Source organism: Marmota marmota, unplaced genomic scaffold, assembly GCF_001458135.2.
Source record: "Marmota marmota marmota unplaced genomic scaffold, marMar, whole genome shotgun sequence".
In the NCBI taxonomy this organism is placed as follows: Eukaryota; Metazoa; Chordata; class Mammalia; order Rodentia; family Sciuridae; genus Marmota; species Marmota marmota.
The window spans coordinates 42,386,890-42,401,119 of record NW_026000026.1 but is presented as its reverse complement, the minus strand read 5'-3'; the positions used below and the strand labels follow the sequence as shown (position 1 = coordinate 42,401,119).

Here is a 14,230-nt window from a genome sequence, read left to right as displayed (position 1 = left end):
TTAATGGATTTTGTTAGTGTTCCCATAGCTACAAAGTTCTAAATAAAAATTTTATGTACAGCATCAGCTGACTGACACTAGAAGCAGTTACTAAACACCTACAGTGACAATTTCCACATGTCTGGCTACTTCTAGGGGTTATGTGGTATGCCATACTGTCAATGAAATGGTAAGTGTGCTCCATCTTTACAGATAGCAATGCTTACTCCAGGTTAAATAATCACATGTGTATGCAGTTAGTGTTCAATATAAGTTTTTCCCCTTAAATGAAATATATAGAGAACCCCAATATGTAAAAGCAAGTTTTAGGAAATTGCATTGGCAGTGGTGACTGGCTAATATATATCCTCATTCTACATACATGCTGGGGAAATTACAGGTTACAGGAATATATGCAGTATGGGGATGGGGGGAGAACATACACAAATACAGAATTGTACAGAACAAGTATAAAGGTCTCTCTCAACCTTTACACCCCTGGGGATATGCCCCTTCTCTCCCTGTGAACCTTGGGGAAATGCTTAGCACATCAAGCCTCAATGCCTTCCAATCTCAATTCAAAGACTGGGCATTGTACCAGAAACACAGAAGTTCTACAAATGTGGTTACCAATCCTAATTGCCCTCTTTTCAGGTAAATAATAAGAGGCAGCATAGTTCACATGCCATTATCTAGCTCTTTAAATCTTAAATTTTTCTGGCTTTTTAGTAACAACACGTTTTCTTTCTTTTTAAAATATTTTTTTATAGTAGATGGACACAATACCTTTATTTTATTTTTATGTGGTGCTGAGGATTGAACTCAGTGCCTCACATGTGCTAGGCAATCACCCTACCAACTAAGCTAGAGCCCCAGCCCAACAACACATTTTCAACAAATTAATATTTCTTCTTGTGTTCAGGCCAACAACATATTTTCAATTAATATTTCTTCTTGTGTTCATATAGGTTTTAAGATTCAGACATATCTCCTCTTTTAGAAGAGTGAATAGCAATGAATCTGTCTAAACAATGAGAAAGTACTTAATATTCCTAAAAGGTATACTATCCTGTTTTCTTTCTTTTCCAGTACTGGGGATTGAACCCAGTGGTGCTCTACCACTGAGTTACACCCCCAGCCCTTATTTTTTATTTGGAAACAAGATTTTACTGTTACCCAAGCTATCCTTGAATTTGTGATTCTCCTGCCTCTGCCTCCCAAACAGACGGGATTACAGGTCTACACCACTGTAACCAACTCTAATCTGTTTTTTGAATACGGTGGTTCTTTTTCTTTTCTGCATATTCTTCTAGCCGAAGAAGCCACTTGGTCCAATACTGGGAACAGAGCTCTGCATCCATGAAATGTGGGTGGGCAGGGGATCCATCTTTGTAAGCTACCACAATCAGGCCACACTGAACCTAGAAAGAAACACAGGGTGATACCAGTATTTCTACATTAGGTCCAGAATTAGGTTTATTTTCTTCTTACTCCAGGGCAAACTCAATCAGTACTAAGCATAATAATTCTAACTCAGTTTCTAAGGTGGGTTGATCAAAGACTTCACCAGGACACATGGAACTCAAAGATGACAGATAAAACACTAAAGAATGGTCTGTGATCATTAAATAACTATTTAAACAAATGCCCAGAATGAAAGGAAAAACAGTGATATTTAGGTGAGACAAGGATAAGAGACAGCAATGGGATAAAAATAGGGTAAAAACCAAAACCAGTGAAGCAGCTGTAAATAAACATTGAGCAAAGCTTTAAGTAAGTAGAGGTTCAGTGCCCTAACCTGAAAACTGTAGTTGGCATCATGGTTTATGGCACCCACATATGCCACAACTTGTAGAGGGTTGTCATATGTATTTTGGATAAAAGGCTTTGGTTTCTCTGATGTCTTCCAATCAATCACACACAACTTGCCCCTGAGGAGAAACCAAAGGAAGTCTTTGTAGGTAACAGTCCAAACTGAGAAGCTCTATTAGGTTAACTCTTCTGTACCATTTACTACTTAGTTTACCCAATGACCTCCTGTTTCTATTCACCACTTTCCAAAACTAGTTTCACTTCTTTAGGATTAGAAAGGCGCAATACAGCTGGGCACATGGTTCAGTGAAGAGCACTTTCCTAAGGTGCATGAGGTCTTGGATCCTGAGCAATATAAATAAGAACCTCAGATGTGAACTATGTGGGCAAACTGAAAAAAAAAAAAAAAAAAAAAAAAAACCCCAACTTTTCTGCAGTTTAAGTTTCTAAACTTTCTTTGTTTTTATTTATTTTTATGTGGTGCTGAGGATTGAACCCAGGGCCTCGCATGTGCTAGGCGAGAGCGCTCTACCTCTGAGCAACAACCCTTGCTCTAAGTTTCTAAACTTTCTTGTAATTCCTTGGACTTGTTTAATAGTTGACAGATGAATTAAAATGTGATTTTGCTTCAAAATCTTCAGAATGAAACTCACTAGTGAAAGTCCCCATCATGAAAGATTATGTATCTTGGCACTTCAAACATTTTCTTGCTCAAAAACCAAAGCTGGGGTTCAAATTCATTAACAATCAATAGGCACTGATTCCTCTACTAAAAGTTTACATACAAGGAAGGGAGTCTGGGATATTGGGAAAATAAAAATTTCTTGCCATTTTTTTTCTCTTTTGGTACCAGGGATTGAACTCAGGAGGACTTGACCACTGATCCACACCTCAGCCCTATTTTGTATTTTATTTAGAGAGAGAGGGTCTCACCGAGTTGCTAAGTGCCTTGCTGTTGCTGAGGCTGGCTTTGAGCTGGCAATCCTCCTGTCTCAGCCTCCTGAGTCACTGTGTCCAGCCCGCTATTTTTTTTTTTTTTCAAGGGAGGTGTCAGGTAACCAGTATACCCCTCCTCACTCCCCCAATCCTGGTGGGGGTCTTATTTATTTATTTATTTATTTTTTGGTATTGAGGATTGAACCCAGGTATATTCACCACTGAGCCACATCCCCATTCCTTTTATTTTTTGAGACAGGGTTTTGATAAATTGCTTAGGGCCTTGCTAAATTGCTAAGGCTGGTCTCAAAATTGCTATGCTCCTTCCTGCCTCAGCCTTCCAAGTTACTGAAATTATAAGCATTCATCACTGTGCCCAGCCTGGTGGGCTCTTATATTACAATTATAGATATTAAAGGGATTGTAGTGGAGAGATATCATTGGTGCTATCTGTTCAATCTGTCTTTTAAAACTTCATTTCACAATCAGAAGTTTGGCTGGGTGCAGTGGCTCAAGCCTGTAATTCTAGTAACTTGGTAGGCTGATGAAGGAAGATTGTAAATTCAAGTTCAACCTCAGCAACTTAGTGAGACCTTGTCTCAAAATGAAAAATCAAGAGGGTTAGGGATGTGGCTCAGTGGTTAAATGCCCCTAGTTTAATCCCCAATACCAATAAATAAATAAATAAAAATAAAACCGCAGTTTGTAGAGTAATTTTATACAAAGTATGTATGTTACTTTCGTGTCAATATAACGCTAGATAACTACAACTTATGCAGGCTTATATAAATAGAACAGCACTTTCTTTCTTTCTGTTACCAGAGATTAAACCCAAGAGTGCTCAACCACTGAGCTACATTCCCAGCCCTTTTTATATTTTATTTTGAGACAGGGTTTCACTAGGTTGCTTATAGCCCTGCTAAACTGCTGAGGCTGGCTTTAAACCTGCCATCTTCCTGCTCCAGCCTCTTGAGGCTCTGAGATTATAAAGGTGTGCCACCCTGCCTAGCTAGAGTAGCACTTTCTAAAATAAAATAAAATAGGAATGGGGATATAGCTCAGTTGGTAGAGTGTTTGCCTCACATGTACAAGGCCCTGGGTTCAATCTCCAGCACCACTAAAAAATAAAATAAAATGTCAGATACCTGAAGTCCTAGCAACTCGGAGGTGAGGAGGGAGCAAGTAAGTTCAAGGTCAGCCTCAGCAATTCATAAGCAAGACACTATTTCAAATAAAAAATAAAAAAGAATGGGGGGATAGAGCTCAGCAGTAAAGTGCCCCTTGGGTGCTGTCCCCAGCACCATTAAATAAATAAATAAATACATAAAACAAATAAGATGCAAGCCATATGTCATTTTAAACTTTCTAGTAGCTATGATTAAAAAAAGAAAAAAATAGGTATTTAGTATTTTATTTAACCCCAGATGTCTAAAATATTATCATTTCAGCATATAATTAATGTGAAAATGTTACTAATGGGGTGTTTTGCCTTGTTGTTGTTCTAAAGCATTGAAAACTAGTTTGTATATAGTCACAGCACACCTCAGTTTGTATTGCCCACTTTCAAATTCTATATAGCCATTTATGGGTAGTAACTACTCAATACAGGTCTAGAGATTTTATTGTCTTTATAGTTGTTTTGTAACATTGCCAAGTCTGAGAATCTACCTAAATGAGAAGAGAGCCCCAGTAACTCCATGAGGATGCTATTTCTAATTTTCACTTGAATAAATCAAAATGCCTCTAAAAAACAAAACAAAGAAAACTCCAACTTTCTGCCATGGACCACTGTTTATAGAAATGTACTATAATTATAGAACTTAACATTGGTTGGATATATAGCCTTAACCAAAATGCTTAGGACATTAAGTATTTAAGATTTAAGCCACAGGCACATGCCTGTAATCCCAGTTGACTTGGGAAACCACAAGTTCAAAGCTAGCCTTGGAGGTAACTGGGTGAGACCATCAGCAATCTGGTGAGATCCTGTCTCAAGATAAAAAATAAGAATGGCTGGGGGATGTAGCTCAGTGGTAAATTGCCCTGGGTTCAATCCCTAGTGCAAAAACAAAAATGAAAACCAAAAACTTCAGGTTTAGAATGTTTCAGATTTTAGACTATTTCACATTTCAGATGAGAGATGTTCAACCTGTAACGTGAAATATCTTAGTAGCATATCAAAGACTGTAAAACATTGATGAAAGAAGATGAAGACGACACAAATAAAATTTAAGATATCCCACATTCATGGATCGACAAAATACTATTAAAATGTCCTCACTACCTAAAGCAACATACAGATTTAATGTAATCCTTAATAAAATTCCAATGTCATATTACATAGAAATAGAAAAAAAAATCCTAAAATATTAATTTGGATCTTCAATAGCCAAAGCAATTGAGCTAAAAGGACAAAGCCAGAGCATTGCACTTTTTTTTTTTGGTACCAGGTGTTGAACCCAGTGACCTTAACCACTGAGCCACATCCCTAGCCCCTTTTTTCATGTTTTATTTTGAAACAGGGTCTGGCTAAGTCCTTGGTGCCTTGTTAAATTTCTGAGGTTGGTCTTAAACTTGTAATTCTTTTGCCTCGGCCTCACAAGTTGCCTGGACTATGTAAGTGTACCACTGTGCCCAGCACCACACTTCTTGATTTCAAATTAAAAATTATATGCTGGGCATGGTGACTAACACCTGTAATTCTAAAGACTCAGGATCGGAGTCAGGAGGATCTCAAATTCAAGGCCACTATCAGGAACTTAGTGAGACCCTTCTGAAAATAAAAAATAAAAAAGGTTGAGAATATAGCTCAGTGGTAAAGTACCACTGGGTTCAATCCCTAGTACCAAATAAACAAATAAATAAATCAAGTTTAGTAATCAAAACAGCATGGTTCCAGCAAAAATAAGAGACACACCGACCAATGGAACAGGACAGAGCCAGAAATAAATCCATGCATTTCAGTCAATTGATTTAAAAAAGCTGCCAAGAACACAATAGGGAAAGGACAGTATCTTCAATAAATGTTTAAAAAAATGAATATCCACTTGCAGAAAAACAAATCTGCATCCTTATCTCACACCAAATACAACAACTGACTGAAAATTAAACACCTAATTATAAGACCTAAAACTATAAAACTTCTAGAAGGGGAAAAGTTCTACAACATTGGTCTGGGCAATGATTTTTTAAATATAACCCCAAAAGCACAAGTAACAAAAGTAAAAATGACAAATGGGATCATATCAAATTAAAAAGCTTCTACTCAGCACAGGAAACAATATAGTGAATAGACAAACCATAGAATAGGAGAAAATATTTATAAACGATACATGTAATAAGGAGCTATTATCCAAAATATATAAGAAATTCAACTCAATAACACGAAAACAAATAACTCCATTTAAAAATTGGGCAAAGAAGCCAGGCATGATGGTGCACGCCTCTAATCCCAGTGACTTGGGAGGCTGAGGCAGGAGAATCACAAGTTCAACGTCAGCCTCAGCAATTTAGTGAGATCCTGTTTCAAAAGAAAAAAATAAAATGGACTGGGAATGTAGCTTAGTGGTATAGCACCCTGAGTTAAACTCCCAGTACTCCCCCTGCCAAAAGAATTTTTTTTAAAAATATTTTTTAGTTGTCAATGTACCTTTATTTTGTTTATTTTTTATGTGGTGCTAAGGATTGAATCCAGTGTCTCACACATGCTAGGCAAGCACTCTACCACTGAGTCACAACCCCAAACCCTGCCAAAATAATTAAAAAAAAATTTTTTTTTGGCGTGTGTGGTGATGCTGGAGGTTGAACCCAGGGCCTGATGCATGCATGCTAAGTATATATGCTATCACTGAGTTACATACCTAGCCCTGTCTTTTTTTTTTTTTTAAGTTAAATTTTAACTAGAGCTCTATGGGCTATACACACAGATACTGCCCCCACTCCCCATCCTGTTATCATTGCTCACATGCTTTATTTGGAATAAGGGTGCCTGCAGGTTATAGCTACTCTTGGAATCTGGACTAACTGGGAAAAAACAGTAATAGCAGCAATTTTAAAACTGCAGGAAGCTTCAGTAAGTTTAGAATTCTTCTTATCATGTCAACAACTTAACAGGAAGAAAGTTGATTTTCAGGGCCAACAGGTCATGGTACTACGTTTAGGAAAACAGGAAAAAAGAAAAAAACCCAAAATAAAAAAAATTGAGAAAAAAGGAAATGTAAGAATCAAACTGGATCTATGGCTGGTATCCTGTTTGGAGAGAGGAGAAAAAGGAAAGGCTGGAAGGCACCATGTTGGGGATACTGAAAACTAGACTTTTTTTTCCAGCAGTTTGATTATGAAATACTGATTATCAAGGACTATGCATCTTTCCTTTCTGTATCTGTTATATCTCCTTCCCTGCACCCAATACTTTCACCTATAATATAGGTTTGACTTTAAAGAGGCAATGCCACAACACCTACAGGTATCCCTTGAAGCAGGGGTAATGAAGAAAAAGTAAGCTGGGTACACGCCTAAAATCCCAGTAAGTTGGGAGCCTGAGGAAAGACTGCATGATCAAGGCCAGCCTGGGCAACTTAGCAAGATGGTCTCAAAATAAAAATGAGCTGGGAATATAGTTCAGTGGTTAAGTACCCCTGGGTTCAATGCTCAGTACCAAAAAATAAAAATAAAAAAACAGGAAAAGAAGTATCTCTTGACAGGCAACATCTGTCCTACCTGACATTCACTCACCACCACACTGTGACAGAAACAATTTCATACTTACTGATACTCAGCCACACAGTCCAGTAGACCTACATACTTTAAGGTCTCATGCTGAACAGCGCTTTCAAGAGCCCGCACTCCACTGACATCTTTCAGAATATGTTGGATGCTTTCGATGTAGCCACATTTGAGGAGTTCTTCATCTCTCTCTTTTATGTTCCCCTGGGGTGAAAGTATGCTTTCCAAGGCTTCATGGAACTGTTTCCCTTGTAAAAAGATGTCTGAAAGAAAAATCAAGGAAAAAGAAGGAAAAAAAAGATACAAACAAAAACAAAGCTAATCTAAAAATCAATGCTCTAGACAACTCTGAATCATAAAACTAAAAGTCACATGAAAGTTGCCACGCATGGTGGCACAGCCCTGTAATGCCAGCGAATGGGGGAGGGCTGAGGCAGGAGGATCACAAATTGGAGGCTAGCCTCAATAACTTAGAACCTTATTCAAAATAAAAAAATAAAAATGACTGGGAATGTAGCTCAGTGGTAAAGCATCCATGATATTGGTTAAATCCCCAGTACCAAAACCCCAAATCCCAAAAAACAACAACAACAAAAACACACAATCCATAAAAGTTACCTTTAAGAGGCAACCCCAGCAGGGCACAGTGGCATAGGCCTATAATCCCAGTGACTCAGGAGGCTGAGGCAGGAGGATTACAAATTTGAGGCCAACCTTAGACATTTAGTGAGGCCCTAAACTTAGCAAGACCTTGTCTTAAAAAAAAAAAAAAAAAAAATTAAAAAGGACTGGGGAAGTAGTTTAGTGAAATACTCCAGTACCAATTAAAAAAAAAAAAAAAAAAAAAAGAGAAAGGGGCAACCCCTATGATACCAAAATTTAGCTTCTGGTGGACCCTAAGAATGTACTTTCAAAAACCAAAGGGATCAAAGGGATCAGATCTGTTTAGAAATGAAACACATTAAAATAAAATATTTCTAGTAGAATTAAGCCAAAGCTAGAACTGAAGATCTGGGGGTGGCTTGGGGGGGCTTAAGGACCACATCTAATTTATGGTACTGTCTGTGTAAGTACCCAATTTAAAGAGTTTTAACTGGTTGTAATAAAAACCATTAGAAATTTAGGGCACTATGCTTCTGTTTAGTTCTTTTTACAACTAAAACTTAAGACAGGCATAGATTAAAAATATTTGGATGTTGTGGAATTTGGATGGGGAGGTGAGAAGAATATGTGGCATTCTTCCTCTGCACTTATTTATTTATTTTTGGTACCAGAATCTGCTCTTTTTAATTCACCCCAAGCAAAGAAAGAATTTTAAACTCAGAGAACACCTTTCAGATACACACAACAATTAGTAGGAGATAATACATGCTTGGAGACAGACCCTCATAAAAGGAGAAAAACAATCTCATCCAATAGGTAAAATTAAACCATGTTAAGTTTTTCAAGTTTGTTTTGCACTACTGGGGATTGAACTTAGGGTCTCACATGTGCTAGGCAAGTGCCCTATCCCAGCCCTTGTCAAGTATATTTATACGTGGTGCTGAGGATCGAACCCGGGCCACACGCATGCCAGGTGAGCGCGCTACCGCTTGAGCCACATCACCAGCCCCTCAAGTAAATTTATGAAGACTTTGAAAGTTGAATTCTACCACTGGAAAAAAAATGGCATTGCTTCTGAAATTACTTGGAGAATTAAAGATGAATTCAACTTAGTAAATAAATTATTCTATTCTACATATACTTTGCTCAATTTGGATTATTAGCCCATAGAAAGCTTACAAAAAATTTTAAGACTGATGGAATTAAAACCTAAAGAATAGAGATGTGGTATTTATCTATAGACTAGCTTAATGAATCAGAAGATAAACATGTTAAAAACAGGAAGAGGGCTAAGGGGAGTAGCTCAGTGATAGAGCGCTTGCTCAGCATATGTGAAGCGGCTGGTATTCCCCAGCAACATACATAAGAAAATGTTGCTATATCTACTGCCATGCAAACAGGCAATTCATTCTTTGCTGCAGACTTGACCTGTGGCTAGATTCTTCAATATATGTAACCTCACACAAGGAAATCTAGACTTCAGAGTCCCTTAGAGTATGCGGCTCAGAACATCAAACATGACTCAGTTTATAAATTTGGTCTGAGATGAGGTCATGAATTCAATCCCTGGCACCAGGAAAAAAAAATAATTCAAGAATAGATTACAGGTATCATCAAGTCAGAGTATTTATTCAATAAAGGAATGCAAGTGAAATGTTTTAAGTCTCAGTACAAGTGCATTTAAAAAGAAATCATGCATCGTCAATATTCTGATGCTAGAACTGGCAAGATAGTTGATATTTTAGGATTAAAAAAAAAAAATTAGCGTTGACTGGAGGGTGTAGTTGTGGTAGAGTGCTTGCCCAGAACATGTGAAGAGTACCACTAAAACAAAATAAAAACAAATGAGTGTAACAAAAATAAATAAATTGGAATAAACTTCAGCCTTTTTCATCATGATCAACACTTAAATCTGAGTGTAACAGACTTTCTCATCCTCACCCTTCTTTTAAAAAGTGAACTGATACTTGGAAATTGCTCAAATGTTTGGAAGAAGGTGAGCCTCTGGGCACATCCCTATGCTTTGGGCTTTGGATCGACTAGAGAGAATTTATCAATCCAGTAGTATTCAGATTGCCTCTCTAGACCCAGTAATCAATTTAGTAACTTTTCTCCTTCCTTCTTTTTTTCTCTTTCTTGACATGACACTAATCTGTATGTGATTGCCCCTATTTTCTTAAAGAGTGAATTGAAGGTTGATCTGGAGTTAACAGAAAAACACAGCAGAAAGCTCATCTAGATCAACAAAGTTGACCCTGAAATGCGCCCTGGGTTACAGGGGCACATTTGCAATCCAAAGAGAAATTCCTTTCCTTTACCTAGGGGGCCACCAGTGCATTTCCTTACTCTGTTGCCAAGAGCTGCAGACCCTAGGCTCCCATGTGACCCAGCAGGTTTCTCCCTTTACAATTCTTAAATTACCAGTAAATTCAGATTCCTGAAAGTTGTTTAAGGAAAATCAAAACAACTCCTCATGAGGAACATAAATTCTAGTGGTACAAATACAAAACTCAGGTCATTAGAAGAGTTTTTTGGTGCTTATTTAGAAAGCGGAGAATAATTTCATGGTTATCCCTAGTTACCCATTTTAAGAAGGCAGCCCCTGAGCCTGGCATGCTGGTACATGCCTTTAATCCTAGAAACTTGGGAGGCTGAGGCAGGAGGATTACAAGTTCAAAGCCAGCTTCAGCAAAAACAAGGCGCTAAACAACTCAGTGAGACCCTGTCTCTAAATAGGGCTGGGCTGGGGATGTAGCTCAGTGGTGTACCCCTGAGTTCAATCTCCAGTTCCCCTGAAAAAAAAAAGGTTGGGGATGTAGTTTAGTTATAAAGCGCCCCTGGGTTCATGTACTGGTCATACTTAATTTTCTTTAAAATGTGTGCATGGTTACATCATCTTTTCTAAAATGCTTGAGAATAAGTACACTACTTTTACCTTTTCAGTACTAGGGACTGAACCCAGGTGTACTCCACCCCTGGGCAACATCCCCAGCCCTTTTTATTTGGAGACTTAGAGGTCTCCCTAAATACTGAGGTCAGTCTTGTGATCCTCCTTCTTCAGTTTCTTGAGTTGCTGGAATCACAAATGCCACTATGTTAGATTATAAACACCATAGTGCCCCTATGTCTAGTAAGCATACTACTTTTAAAACAAAAAGAAAAGCGCTCATGTACCACTAGAGGTATATTTACTGATCTTGAGGAAGCAAGGGCCAAGGAATGTCTATGTAAAATTTAGTTTGAACAAAACATACACGCAAATCTTGCCACTGAGCTAACTCCCTAGCCCCACTTTTTAAAAATTAACTAATTATTTTTTTGGTGGTGCTGGGGATAAAAAACAGGATCTTATGCATACTTTTTTTTTTCATTTTATTTTGAGATAGGGTGTTTTATTAATTTGCTGAAGCTGGCCTTGAATTTGTAATCCTCCAGCCTCAGTTTCCGAAGTACCTGGGATCACAGTGGGTACCAAGACTGTCCTCATGGGACCAGCTAATTGGCTTAAACAAATCATTTGTTTTTGAATGGAAGCTATTCTTACCCATCTAAGAAATTTAGGACTTGAAAGCTAATTTACTTTTAGTTCCTAATCAAGAATATCTGAATAATGGGCCATGTGTTCTGGCTTATTGCCAGGATCTTTAAATTTACGTCAGTTTACACTTGATCTACTGAACAGGTGTTTATTTGATTCTGATGCCTACCAAATGAGAATTTTATTATCAAGTGACTTTTTTCCATAATTAGGGAAAATAACCAATTCTGATATAGTTTGTAGCTTATAAAACAAATTAATTTTATGTTCATGTAGTCAAATTATTGATCTCTGTGCTTCAGTTTCATCTATGAAATGGGGAACTAGTTTATGTTTCACAGGATTGTCATGAGGATTGTGTTAATACATATGAAGTGCTATTTTATGCTAATTAAATAAATAGTTCCTCACTAGTAAGGTTAAAAATGCTTAATTCTGCCAGGTAAAGTCGTATATACCTCTAACCCAGTAACTTGAGAGGCTGAGATGGCAAGTTAGAGGACAGACTCAGCAACAAAGCAAGATCCTATCTCAAAATTAAAAAATAAAAATAAAAATAAAAAGGGTTGAAACTGTAGCCTAGTGGTAGGGAATCCCTGGATTCAATCCTTAGTACCCCACCCCCCAACAGAAACCATCTTCATTCTTTTGATACCAATGCTTTCTCTATATTCTAAAAATTATAGAACCAGAATTAAGAGAATTACTTGAGGTGTATTCTGCAAAGCCATCTTCTCCCAGCTCCAGAATCATTCGCTGTTTCCACCTCTCCAAATAGAAAACCTGTTGTGATGTCATGGTCTGCTGAAGTACCCGGGTCACACTTGGTATCATATTCCTTTGCAAAGGGATTTTCAAAGGCATTGAAGAATCATTTGGATCAGAAGTGTCATTTCTCTCTGGATTGAAGATGGGAAACCAGTTTCGTGGGACTCTTGCCCCCTTATCTTGCTTTGAGAGTTTATGTTTACTCACGGGTCCATATAGTAAACAATCTTCCTCAAACAATGATTCTGGAGTCTGGGCAAGGCCTCTGAATGACAAAACAGACCTTACTAAACTAGAGTATTTTGTTTGGTCCACTTCTTCATAAGGGTTTTTTTTCTTCCGGCCACATGAATAAAGGGAAGTGGAGAAATTCACAAGGGGAGCTGGCTCTACAGAAAACCCCTTTACACTTCTGAGATGCCTGCAAATGGTCTGAAATGCCTTCATCTTTAGATTTTTTTTTTCACTTCTATCTCTGCAATGTCGAGAACCTTTTTTATTTTGTATTCCTATTAAAAAGAAAAGTGGTGTTAGATACCAGACCTATAACATATTTGAACCACCAGTGAAAGCTGCATCGGAATCACGTTGCATATCTAACTGTATTTAGTAAACCTTTTCGACGTGTTTGCAGAAAGCTATTTCCCATGAAAGAATCAATCCCAGAAAGGCTAGCACTTATTAAATGCCAACTAGTAGATAGTTTGGGCAAGACGCCCCTAATCTGAAGAGATGCGACGCTCAGGAAGGAAGGTTTTCCTGGGAGACCGCAAAACAGAACGATGGAAAGCGTCCTGCAAAAGCCGCGAGTCGTAGTTATGGATCTCTAAATATCAGGTTTTTTGTTAAATATTCTGTACGGATATTTCTTATTTAATCCTCACACCCTCTAAAGTGGGCATTATAGTGATGCCGTTTTACGGACGTGAAATTCGAACTTCTGAAAGGTGGCCTTGTTACAGGTCGGTGCTAGTAAGCCGCGGTCAGCAGGGCCCACCGACCTATCCGGACAACGTGGTCTCCCGCTCCACCGCAGGTGCAGACCCACGGCGGGGACAGAGCGGCTGTGGGCCGTGTGGGGAGAATGTGGCTCAGGGAAGAGTTACAACTGAAACAGAACGTCAGATTACAGCAGGGTTAGTACCTTGGACGCCACCACGCTTTGTTAACTCCCAGGGCGCCAACACCTTCTCGAGAATCCTACTTTTATCAGTCCCGCGCTTTGGCCTGGAGTCAGGCCCCGCCCCAGGCAAGACAGCCCCGTCGTGCACTGCGGCGCTCACGCCCCACCTCCTGCCCTTTCTCAAGCCTCCATAGGCAAGCAACCCATAGGGAGTCCCACCCCTCGTGCTGAAGCGCGGGCAACTCCAAATCTCGTACTTTCTCTCTCACGAGATCTTGCATACGTCACCTCTCGTCGCCATCTTGGACTCGGGCTGAGCAATAAATTGCTTGGTACAGGTTCGTGATCTCTCTGTCGAAGCGTGCCTCGCAGGAAGAGGGTCAGTGGCTCCGCTCCGCGTCGCAGTCCTCGGGTCAGCGGTCTCCGCGTGGTGCGGAGCGAGGGTAGGCCCCGCATTACTTCTTTGCCCGGCTCCAAGATGGACGGCAGCCGGGACGGGGAGGCCGCTCTAGGGGAGCACGTGGCGTGCCGTTTGCCTGCTCCCGGGGCTGCTGGGATGGTGGCGGAGTCCCAAGGCCTCCTGCCGCCGTCGGGCAGGGAGGCCAGCGGAGGCGGGGCCGCGGTCGCCCCTGAGAGGCGCCCCGGCGGTGGTGGCCCAGCCTCTTCTTTCCTCGCACAGCCAGGCGGCCCCTGCTCTAGGCCCGCGTCGCCATGGCCGCGGTTCCCGAGTTGCTGCAGCAGCAGGA

At 39.6% G+C, this 14,230-nt stretch overlaps 2 protein-coding genes across 3 annotated transcripts in view; one reads left to right on the top strand and one right to left on the bottom strand.

The window, feature by feature from the left end:
- Positions 1-134: 134 nt before the first annotated feature.
- On the bottom strand, positions 135-14,220 carry Mgme1 (mitochondrial genome maintenance exonuclease 1). Of its 2 annotated transcripts, none has more exons than XM_048811338.1 (5): positions 13,742-14,220; positions 12,301-12,870; positions 7,496-7,715; positions 1,778-1,910; positions 135-1,400 (listed from the first exon to the last, which is right to left on the bottom strand). In XM_048811338.1, exons 1-5 carry the CDS (start codon positions 13,938-13,940, stop codon positions 1,239-1,241), a joined length of 1,284 nt encoding a protein of 427 aa, XP_048667295.1. In that variant the 5' UTR covers positions 13,941-14,220; the 3' UTR covers positions 135-1,238. The 2 variants fall into 2 exon arrangements, with proteins under 2 accessions (XP_048667295.1, XP_048667297.1); XM_048811340.1 differs by lacking the exon at positions 13,742-14,220 and adding an exon at positions 13,492-13,573.
- Positions 13,786-14,230, top strand: part of Snx5 (sorting nexin 5) — a 22,944-nt gene continuing 22,499 nt past the window's right edge. Inside the window, 2 exon segments of the mRNA XM_015483207.2 lie at positions 13,786-13,927; positions 14,164-14,230. The exon segment at positions 14,164-14,230 is cut by the window's right edge and continues 22 nt beyond it. Of these exon segments, the coding sequence (XP_015338693.1) occupies positions 14,196-14,230 (35 nt within the window). The 5' untranslated portion in view covers positions 13,786-13,927; positions 14,164-14,195.

What these genes read in the sequence shown, in the direction of transcription:
- Mgme1 (XM_048811338.1), bottom strand. Translation starts at nt 13,940, where the DNA reads ATGCGGGGCCTACCCTCGCTCCGCACCACGCGGAGACCGCTGACCCGA. An exon ending in GACTGTGTGGCTGAGTATCA is followed by an intron (nt 1,911 to 7,495) that starts GTAAGTATGAAA and finishes GTTTCTCCTCAG; the next exon opens with GGGCAAGTTGTGTGTGATTG. An exon ending in ATGCCAACTACAGTTTTCAG is followed by an intron (nt 1,401 to 1,777) that starts GTTAGGGCACTG and finishes GTTTCTTTCTAG; the next exon opens with GTTCAGTGTGGCCTGATTGT.